The following is a 12094-nucleotide window of genomic DNA, read 5'->3' on the forward strand; positions in this document are numbered from 1 at the left end:
CTTATAAGCTCCTATAGTCTACCGAGCAGTAACCTTATGAACCTGGTTAAAAATAAAACACTTTTGTCAAGTCAAATGCATGTGCACCCATTTGGACTCATTTCTGGGTTGGCTCACTGTTGCTATGATTGGACTTTGTCCTGGATCAGAAAGCCATACGCACAATATGCTTTCTTAAATTTTCCTGCTTCATACACAAAAAGGCCATTCCATTGACTGCAGTGAATATTTTTAAAAATTACTGGCCAACCAGTGGGCCATTTCAGAGCACGTATGTGATGAACTTCTGGTTTGGGTCTAACAATTATGTGGAGAAATGTGATAGATAACAGCAGTAATTGGCTGCTAATGGGAAATATTGCAGTAAGGCAGATTTCTCACAAATCAACAGCAGAGGTCCTTCCAACCTGTGCTATTCTGTAATCATAAGCACAATCATGTACAAGAAGTTATTTGTTTTCTGATTATTTTACTAATTGAAACTGGGCCTGATTATTCCCTGTGGTATAGCTCTTAGGCATTGGAATGATATATGGAACATTTTGGCTGCACCTATAATTTTTCTAAAACCTGGCTAATGATTCCAATAAAAAAAGTATCAAGTTTCTCCTGTTGTCTAGAGAAAAAACATGGGTCATTCCTGCTGTTGGAGTCTCTTCCCAAAATGCTTACAAACTAATCTTCAACAAATGCAGGCTATGGTTCAAATTTTGCATGAACTAACAAGCATCTCAAAACAAAAAGCTTTTGTAGGGTATATAAATGATTGGCTAACTATTTGGGGGAAATGCACAGTATTAAACACTTTATTGAGCAAGGTATCCCCCATGACAATTCCATTGTGTGTAGTTTTTCAATTGTTAGGGTGCATAATAATTAGATTTTATTTCACTTGTAGCAAAGCAGCCATCAATTGACTTCTGAGCTTTGTGGGATCTGAAATCACAAAAGGGTAAACACACTTTATGTTCTCTTCTGGAATCAGACTCATAACCAATTTATCACTGGTGTGTTTTATAGAGATGTTTGAGAATACTCAGTTTGGTTTTGATGGAAATACTCTGTGTTGTCAGACTAGAAAAGAGGGGAATACAACTTGCAATACATGAGTACCTCAGTTGCCTTAGCTATCTGCCAGCCAATTACCTGTTATATATACAGTAGTCCTGTCAGTTACTGCGATACACTTAACCAGCTAAATATGAGCCAGCAGTGTGCTGCAGCAGCCAAAAAAGCTAATGCAATCCTGTTGCATTAACAGAGGGATACAATCAAGATCAAGGGAGGTACTAATACCATTCTATAAAGCCTTAGTAAGACCACGGCTAGAGTACTACATCCAGTTTTGTTCACCAGATTATAAAAAAGGTGTTGAGACTAGAAAAAGTGCAGAGAAGAGCAACCAGGATGATTAGTGGACTGGAGATTAAAACATACGAAGAACAGTTAGAAGGAACTGGGCATGGCTAATCTAGTGAAGAGAAGGACCAGGGGAGGCATGATAGCAGCCTTCCAATATTTGAGGGGCTGCCACAGGGAGGAAGGGGTCAAGCTATTTTCTAAAGCACCCAAGGGCCAGACAAGGAATAATGGATGGAAACTAAACAAGGAGACATTTAACCTGGAAATAAGGAGAATCTTTCTGACAGTGAGAACAATTAACCAATGGAACAGTTTGCCTTGAAAGTTGTGGGAGCGCCATCACTTGAGACTTTCAAGAAGAGATTGGACTCTCATCTGTCAGAAATGGTGTAGGGTCTCCCACTTGGGAGGGGGGGTTTGACTAGATGACCTAAGGTCCCTTCCAACTCTGATTGTCTGTTAAATCTCGTTTCTCCAAAATATCCCCACCTTTTGATATTACATTTGAATATCTTCTATATAAAACACATAACTTTTTTTTAGAAGAAGATTGCTGCCATAGGGGAGATGCAGCCATGACAATTGCTCTTGCAAACCTGGGTGGGTGCTGTTTAAGAAGAATTGTTTCCTTTCCTACAATGTGGAATGCTGATGGTAGCTTTCCTTCAGCAATTTTCATTAAAACAAAATCACCTCTGTGGATTTAATAAAATGTGTTTGTCTTCCCCCACAAAAAGCAATTGCCTATCAGAATTATTAATAAAGCAAGGACAAAAAGTCACCATAAGGAATATGAAAAAAAGCTCCTTCTTTTGATTCATCTGGCAGCAGCTTTTGGTCAGGCAGCAGCTTTGCTATATGTGATGGCAGTTCATAGAACAGTGTTTCTATCTCTGATCAGGTTGGAATGCAATAGCACATAAAGACATAAAGTCATCTGCTTTTCCTTGCCTCCTATCCTGCAGAAAATAGTTCCTTCCTGTGCTAACAAGCCATTCTCTACAGAATTTTAAGCTGGTTTAATGCAACGTGCTCATCATCCTACTGTACGTGTGCTCAGCCTCTCCAGGAAGAAAAATGCCTTCCTATCTAAATAAATGAAACAAGGGAGCAGGGCGATGTGTTCATGTCTATCAAGGTTCTGGTATTTAAGGGTTAATTGATAGATTAATGCCTCTCCCAAGTACACTAATTAGTTCTCCAACCAACACTGACAGGGAAAACCACTTGTATAGAAACAGAAAGCAAGCCCCATTCCCTTCCAGCACTGATGAGGTTGCCTAGTTGGGTAATGAATGATACATCCTCAAGAAAACAACCAAGCTCAGAGGACACTACGAACTCCACAAATTAGTGCCTCTATACTGAGACCCGGAGATTGAAATTTCCTATTTGCATATTGAGCCAAGTTGTAGGCAGATAGCTTTATCATTTGTCACTTCAGGAGGAAATACAGATCCTGTATCTCATAAAGTCATTTTAACAGCATGCCAATTGTTCATATGTCTATAGTACTTCATCACCAATGTGATATCCTTCTGTACAAGCTTAATTTCCTCATATCAGAATTCCTAGTCTGACTTGATTCACCACATTGGTCAGACAAATTCTCAATACTGCTGCTTCATTTTTACATCTGATTATGCTTACTACCCTGATGTGAGGCATTATTTCTTAACAGTCAAACAAATGTAGTACTAATATATGAAGTGGTGAGGAAACTTGAATCAAAAAAGAAAATAATTAAGGAAATAAGTCAACTGCAGGAAAACCCGCTTTCATTAGTTAAGACATTTGGACAGTGTTAAAGCATTTGTTTTATTCATTTATAAATACTGTCGTGTTTACAAGCATTATAGATGTGTATATTATTCCCAAACTTTCAAACATATAATACTTAGAATATGTAACAATCAGGAAAACAAAAGCATTCATCTCAAAATTTGGAAGGCCACTCAAAAAAAGTTGCATAAAAATACATTCTCTTCCTTCACACACAAGCCACTCTTTTCTCCAATTAGTTATTTACAAAGAATTGTAAAATGTTTTTTTAAAAACAGATAACACTTAGAATATTTGCATGTGGGAAGTTAATGAGCCAACAGTAGGATGCTGTTCTTTTTTCAGGAATAGCTTTTACAGTAAGGGATTTTGACTCTTCGATATTATATACTAAACAGTCAGGAGTGGAAAGATACACAGTGGATTTTAACATAATTTGGACCCTTCCATTGGCTCAAGAACCAACAAAGTTATATTCACTCAGAGTTCAACTTGCCCCAAGAAATAAAGGAATCTTGGGGAATGGATGAATCCATCAGTAAGTTGCTAAGAAATAATCTTGGTAAAAAATCAAAAACAAAAGCAAACTCTTCTTGGAACATGCTGCATCTAGTAGAATCACACAAAAAGATTTTAAACACAGAATAAATGTGATCGAAACCCACCATTCAGATAAAAAGCCCTGGGAAACTGAAAGCTTGAAACAAAGATATTATAGTTGCCTTTGAGATACAGACCTTCTGCTTCCCATGTTTAATATCTCTAAGTCAGAAGCTTCTCTCCCAAGTCAGCTAACATGGCAGCAGGATGAGTGGAGCTGGAAGGTCAAAGATGGGGAAAACGAAGCCTGTTGTACCAAAGCTGAGGACTTCATAAAAATGCATATATTCAAGTGGGCAAGGACAAAGTACATTCTTTGTGATGGGACATTCAATTTGCTTGCAAAAAATCCTGTCAAAACAAGTTCATTGTTAGATTTTGGCAAGCAGTAGAATAATTGAAAGGGGTATGTTGAGAGACATGTGCATATACATTGTGGAACTCCTCCTGATGTACACTGGTGCACTCTTCCTCAAACTCTTCACAATTTCGGGGAGGTTTTGGTTACTTTTCACATCCTAGTAACTTGAAAGTAGAACTTGATGACCCAATGGATCAGGTTTAAATGGGGGCAAAGGATTACATTTTGCTCTTCACAGTAACAAAATATTTTTATGGGTTGAGAATTCATTAGGTGTCCCAGAAAGTATATAGAATTTATGTTTTTCTTTACATTTATACCATTCAGTTAGGGACAAACGTTAAATTTAGTTTAAAGCAGGAATGGGGGAAGTGAAGGCTCCTGAAATTATTGAACTACAGAAATCTCAACCATCATGGTGAGGGATGCTGAGATTTCAGGAACATTTGAAGGGCCACAGGTATCTCATTTTTGTCCTAAGAAATAACAAACCTTAATCTTTATATATCAGTGATAGTCCAAGGGTTATGTTTAATTTATAGTTAATGCTTTATCAGCAAACAGCAACATGATTAGCCTTATACTTTGAATTATTCCATGGGAATAAGTGTTTTAAATGGTAATTATTAATATAAACATCCCTTCAGAGAAAAGAAGAAAGTATATATCAATGACTCTGCACTAGCTTCCAATAGTAAAAATCAAGTGCGTATGCATTAGAAAATGGTCAAGTTAGATTCATCTAATGCTTCCTGATCATCCAGATTTCATCCATGAATTATTTCCATTAACAGTAAAAAAAATATGGACAGAAACAAATAAATACTAAACAAACTTTTCTAAATTCAAATGTACTCATATATACTTGCTCTTGCACCTACACATCCCTGTCTTCTAAAATGCCTTTCCCTCATCCTTTTATGTTCTATGATCAGTTTGTCCATATTACAAGAAAAAGAGCCTTCTCATAAAGTAACCAATCACTAAGTGGGTATTAAGACTTTCTTCCCTATTTGTTTTCCTATACTTAGTTTTTTTTTAACATGTGGTACCTCTAGTTTCATATGAAATTTAATTTTTACTAGCCAAATGCCACTGAATTTCTCCATTTGCAAGGAATAAAATTGTGCTCCATCTTATGCTTCTTAAAGCACTTGCACAAGGATTTTTAAAATCTTAGATATGGAAATATTCATAGGTGAAAACTTTTAGGAACAAGAACCAAAACAGAACCATTCATTTCCCATTTTAAATAAAAACTTCTATCATCCACAAGCTTGAAAGCTTTCATGTCACAGGCTAAACTTTCAACCATTCTCCTCTATCGTTTGCAGCTTATGCAGAGAACGTTTTAGCTTACTGCACAATTAAAACAGAGCATTCATCTAAATCTAAACTTAATTGGGTCAGAGCAATAACCAGTGAGAGGAGTAATATTCTTGATATCCTTTAAAAATAAGGAGGAGTCCTGAATTCTTGAGGCAAGTTTACTTGATCATATAAACAACTTAAAACAATTCGATTTAAACATGAATATGCCTTTTGCCTATCCACAGATTCAGCCTTTCATTAAATCAGGAAGTTTCTTGGAAATACTTCCTGGTTTCAAATGAAAATTTTAGAATAAGATATTAAAACATATACTAGCTCTTGAGTTGGTAGTTATATTGTTTAATTCAAAGGAAATAAGTAACTTCCATTCAAGATTTTCCTTTTCATTATTTTTTGAGAGAAGGAACAAATCACATTCATATTTCAGCTTTTAAAACTAGATTAAGATTTTCTTTGCCTCAGGATAAAAATGGGATCATTTAAACAGTTTGAAGGTGGTTTGAAATAGTTGAAAATATAAGAAAAACGTATTTAGGCCTAAAATATTAAGATGTTAATTGTTACCATTCATCTTAATGACATCCAAGAAATAATCTTTTTTCACCCCTGTTGCCCCCCCCCCCAAATATTTTATGGTGAGCATATTGGTTTCATGATTAATCAGCTCAGCCAATTATAGGCAGAATTTCAATTTGATCTAATTCCAACTCTTGATTAGATAGGGCACAATTCTTCATAATAGGCCTTATTTATATTTATCCTTAGATTTCTGGATATTAAAACTAGGGCTGGTTTAAGTTACTATATTCCAGGTATAAAATAACAGTAGTAGTATGCAGGAACTCTTACAGAATTATTCTTTTTTCATTTCCATGACTGTTTATGGTAGAGTTTGACCAGACCAATTAAAAATATTTTGTTCATATCCTTCTGCAATCCTTTATGGGGCTGAAATAAGTTAGGCAGTAGAAAAGCAATATCATGAGTATAATTCATTACAATGACAAAATGTATTTAGCTTTCACATATAATTGTTAGATACATCTTGAAACCTGGACAATATCTAAAGTTCCCCAAAAGGGGGGGCAGAGGAAATCAAAGGGCTGCTGAGCGCCTCAGAGCTAAATTAGAAAGCTCTAATGAATGCACTGATCACTACATCAGACTTTGATACGTTTGTACAACCAATATCTGAATTAGTCAGCTCATAGGTGGCAACTCCTATCTCTTAACAGAATTCTGCATTTTTGTAGCCAACAAAAGCAAGAAGAATACATGAGAATACAGAACAAAAAGGTGAAAGAGAAAAGAAAACCAGTCACCTCTTTGTTATAGTAGTCCACAATAAATTTTTTAAAAGCCATATTGTGTTGACCATTGAGCAATGATGGCAAAAAGTACTACTGCTCACATGTATAAGCTGCTTTTCTTAAATCCCAAAGACTCTGTTCTAATCAATTATGAAAACTGACTAAATCCAGACCAAAAAGTATAGCTTCAAAATGTCATATCATGCTTTGGAATACAAAGGAAGAAAGAAAAGAAATGCAGTGGTCAGGATTTGGAAAAATATATTAAATGCTGAAAGTGAAATCTCATTGTTATAACTAAAGAAGCACAGTCTCTGAAGCTGCTAGTATTCTGAGAATCTATAAAAGTTAATGCATTCATTTCCAATATGATTAGAAACCAGGGTGTGAGTGCTACTGATCTTACTATTGATATTAAAGACAAGTGCATTTATGTGCAAATGAAACATTGCATTAAACTTCTCAAATATTAGTAGTATATTTTTTTTATCAAGGCCTTCCACCAAGACTTGAGACAGCATTTTGCACAGGACATAAGCACCTCTAACCACCAATATTCTTCCACTTTAAACTCAGAGAACACTTTTGTGTTCAGTTTTGCACCTAATGAACATTATCTTAAATCCAACTCTGATTGCTCTGATTTTTATGCAATGTTATTACTTTACTGGTTAATGATTCATTTTGCTTATAAAAAGATAGGCTGAGATACATTCTGCATGGAGATTTTAGACAAGTGGAAACCCACCCTAAGCAATTTTTGCCGTTGGATGTCCTTCCACCAGAATTCTTGAAATAAAGGGACCATAATAAGAAAGTGACAGTTATAAGGTGTAATCATCTATTAAACAGTCCTAGAGAAAGTAACCATGAAAAAAAAACCCAGTAGGAAGCATCTTGAGGAAAGATGGAAAGAAGGGAAAACCAATTATTAGGCCCCAATATTAAACTGGTTTCAAATCCAACATTAAATAATAAAACAGTCAAGTATTAAGAAACATGTAGAATATGCATTTCCAAGGCAATGCACCATTATGAGACTTCCAAAGAAATAAGCCAACAAGTTTTTTTACAGACTGCAGACTCCCAAATCCCAGAAGGAAGAGTAATTCCATTTCACTCCCTATTCCTATTCCTTGACAGTATCTTAAGACATGTTCGATTGACAGTATAGTCACTTCTATATCACTTATTACAGTCAATACTTCTTTACATCAGATTAAGGTTGGATGCATATCGGGTTTACAGCAGATGGTTTGAGTAGTTCAGACAGTGCCAATAATTCTTTGTCCCTTTAAATAAATTACTTCAATATTGTAAAAATAATAAACTTGTGGTGAGGCATGCTTTTAGAAGAAAGGGAAGCGGTAAACACTGTGCAAAATAAAAATGCCCAGCAAGTGCAAGGAGCTGTGTGTGTTGCCAACTGGTCCATGGCAAAATTGCCAGCAGTTCTTTCAACTGGAAGATCGGAAGTCGGTGGCAGGGTTGGCATCTTGTGCACAGAAATCTCCTCTTTCTGCCCATCCTTTGTTCAATATGCTACTTTGAAAGTTTACTGATGACTCGGATGAGTGCTCCATTCTCATCTTTCAGCCGCTGATTGTCTGACTTCAGATCTGTCAAAACCTGTTTCAAAGATAAGATAGAGCATCAAAACATTTCTGTGCTGACTGTCCCAGAACATCCCAGCCACTGGGAGGGGGAAGCAAAGTGGGGAGAGGGAAAAAAAAGAGTAATGTATACAGTAGTAATCTGTATTCATATAAATGGCTTTTGCTTAGCATATGGCCAACTCTCCCTACTCAACGAAAGAGTATTTTACCTTCCTAAAACAGAAGAGGGAAATTATCCGAGATATATGCAGAACAGAAAATTATGTGTTGACTGAAATGATTTCACTGGCTGATACAGAACAACAAATGATGCCTTGCTCGCAGCCGTAACAAGGCATAAAATATCCCAAATTTGTCAAGTTATTTTGATGCATAAGACAGAAAATACCATAGGCATCTCTCTTCAAACCAACCTCTCAAAATAATCCTTTTCTTATCCTTTTCTCAATATGCAGTTTTCATTTTAATAACAAACTTATTACATTTGGAAAAAGAATAGTCTTTTTTAATTTTGAAAGGAAATTGACTAAACACTTTAGAGCAAATATTATATCTCATTTTTGTGTGACAAATCACTTATGGATCAAAGAGCCTGGTTTAGGTAGATCTTTGATTACATATTATAAAGTGCAAACATACAATTAACAGTAATGATAAGTTGCTCAAAAACTTATCAAACAAAAACCTTATTATTTCAATCCATATTTCATATATCTATAGGAAAGTAAATGGCATACAATTTTTTGTGGAAAGTGTTTTAGTAAACTTTTGTCAGTTTTTTTTAGACTGAAAGTGGCTTTCAATTTCTTATGTGTTCCACAAAATAAACTAATAAAAGGTACTTTTGAGTTAAATTTTCTTCATTTTTGAAATGTAAAACATCATTTTAGTTGATTAACAGTTTGGACTATGAAAAAAGTAGTATTAGTAAAATGTGCTTAGAAATGTCAAGGGATTCTCAGGCAAGAACATTCAAGAATAAGCTACTTTGGCCAGAGATTTGGATTCTTTATAGTTTACAAAATAGGACAGCTTGTGCACATATTTAACGAAGGTGGCATACTTTCGATATGCCTCCACTCAACTCCCAAGAATTCCTATAGAAAGGGTTCTATTGAAAGAAGTGACAAAGTGCTTGATAAGATGAGTACTGAAACACCTTTGACAGCTGATCCCAAAGAAAGGGGATCATTTATCAGTGAGGTGAAATATCTGTAATCTATTTAAGATGGAGTCACAAACACAAATTTATTTGGGATCTCTTGCCAACAGAAATACACAATTGGCCACTAATAACTCAATGTATCTTTTTATTGCCATATGATAGGCTAAAATATATATATATACAAGTTCTTTTCTCATTCAAGCAAGCACGTTGAAATTAAGCAATCCTTAAAGGTTTACTCATAAAAAGGAGAGGCAATAATTTGAATTGAATTGATAAGGCATGATGAAAGAAAGGTTTACAAATTAATCAATCCATCAAACAAATAAACATATTTCTTAAAATGCATTTAATTCTTGCTTTTCCCTACAATCATTCCTGACTTCTTTTCTCTACAGGTGGTGAGAAACTAAAACAAAAATTAAAAAAACCCTGACTGACAAGCTAATAAAATCTACTCACTAAAGGAATCCAGCACAGGAATCCAGTGAGGCTTTTTCAATCAAGGCTGATTCCACAATACTGGGTTAGGAAAATAACGTACATATTTTCTTATTTGTATGTAAAAAAAAATTTTTCAATCAAGGAAGGGTTTTTATCAAGAACTGTGGTTCAACTCTGAGCTAAACAATGAGATCTTATCACAGTACTATACATGCTGTATAGATAGGTATAGCTGTGAAAATGGGAGACTGAGAAAAATACTGCCGATCCTTTCATTTATATATTTTGGAGAAGTTTACCATGGACTGCAAAAAGAATAGTCAATCTGGGACCAGATGAGCACTGACCATTTTCTTAATCAGCATAGTTTGACATCTGATGCAAATGGATGGGCTGGAGGTGGGGAAAGAGGCTTTTCAAGGTTGACAAAAATATAAGAAAGGGAAGGCTACAGATAAAGTGAATGACTGGGTTTTAAGAAATTAGAGAAAATTCTTGGAAGAGCTGTGTATTATTTTATTTATCTACTGTATAGGCAGTGAACGGCTATTTGTATCTATCTATCTATCTATCTATATGTCACACACATGCTGTATATACACATATACATACATATATTGTACATGTTTATGCACACACACACACACACACACACACAAAATTATCAATGGCCTCACAATGCTAAAGGTATTCTGGAAGAACCATTTCTTTACTATGGTAACTATAGAAGCCATGAGCGCAGCATCATCCTAGCCCCAAGAAATGGGCTGTTTCATCAGGGGTGGGGTGGGGTGGGGGAAACCCACACAGAGAATTCTTGCCACTAGGCCTTATTTTACTTCCTAACAGATAGGGATCCTTGATATGTGCTTTCTGGCCATATAAGGCTTTAAAAAAGCAGTGATAAATAAACTATACAACCGGAGGTTATCAACATACTAATTTCAATTTTAATTGGTGCATGGCGTCTTCCAACACCTTCAAGAAAATACTAAACAGAATAAGGGAAAGGCCTGAGGCCTCATAATACTCATACAAGGGAATATTTGAGGGTTTAACTTTTGCCCTGGCCACCACTTATTGGACATGGGCACTGGAATCACTATAATCTGGCACCTCCAATTCTCAGAACTCCCAAGCAATCCACATATGATGATTAAGAAACACTTAGAAATTTAGAAGGATAAGGATGATTACGCTCCTTCCATTCAAGTCCTATGAGAGTCTCATGTGAGGGACCAATGTGATTTCCACACCATACAGAAGCCTCAGTTCAAACTACCATGGATACAAACAAACTTTGGTCCTTGCACTTTTTCAACCACCTTTCCAAAAAAGAAGAGTTTGAGGATAGGATGGCAGTTATCCATTCCTGTTGGATTCAGAACTGGTTTCTTGAAGAGTTGGGATAACTGATGTTTATGAGAGCTACTCTTCCCTCAAAGAAGCACTGATTATATTTTGAATCTAATTCACAGTCCCCCCACCTCCACTGACATTTATTAGCAAGGTAGTAAGGATCCAATCCACATGTAGTAGAGCTTAGATCACGGAGAACTCTGTTCTTAGATATGCAAAGGGTCAACGTTATCCCACATATCATCATATAGATTCTATCCATCCAACTTCCATCTTGGGATGAATGCAGTTTCTAACTACTGCTAGAGATAAGTCAAAATGGAAAGTGTTTGTCCATGCAAGCATTAGGAGTTGAGCCTGACTTAATGGCATCTATGATTAATTAAGGACAGATACAAGATGAATTTATAACAGCAACCACCACCACCACAAATTTTATAAACAGCAAATACAATCATTTTTATTTTAAAACTGAAGAGTGTAGATCTGAGACAAGACAGTATGAAAGAAATACTGGATTTTCAAGATCAAGCCAATGATCTTCAGAATTTCCTTGAATCAAAAGAAAGACATAATTTAGTCATTGATCACATTTATATAGCTGCTCATCTAACAAAGGAATTCTGGGCAGTGAAGAGAAATAAAAACATCCAAAATGTACAAATCCATTACAGAAAAACTAGACTGAGGCCCTTAAAAATCTCACTACTGATATATCAAATATAGTCATACCTGTGCTAGAGTTCCATTAACATCTTAAACT

The 12094-nt window shown here is 35.6% G+C and overlaps 1 protein-coding gene across 7 annotated transcripts in view; it reads right to left on the minus strand.

Moving 5' to 3' along the window:
• Positions 1-3150: 3150 nt before the first annotated feature.
• PPP1R12B (protein phosphatase 1 regulatory subunit 12B) overlaps positions 3151-12094 on the minus strand; it is a 105629-nt gene continuing 96685 nt past the window's right edge. For 3 of the 7 annotated variants that reach the window (XM_026713033.2, XM_026713031.2, XM_026713035.2), the window contains one exon: positions 3151-8376. In XM_026713033.2, the coding sequence (XP_026568818.1) occupies positions 8290-8376 (87 nt within the window). In that variant the 3' untranslated portion in view covers positions 3151-8289. The remainder of the gene's footprint in view (positions 8377-12094) is intronic. The other 4 variants (XM_026713032.2, XM_087929280.1, XM_026713030.2 and 1 more) reach the window with 2 other exon arrangements.

Source organism: Pseudonaja textilis, chromosome 3, assembly GCF_049901715.1.
Source record: "Pseudonaja textilis isolate UNSWEBS1 chromosome 3, rPseTex1.2, whole genome shotgun sequence".
Classification (NCBI taxonomy): domain Eukaryota; kingdom Metazoa; phylum Chordata; class Lepidosauria; order Squamata; family Elapidae; genus Pseudonaja; species Pseudonaja textilis.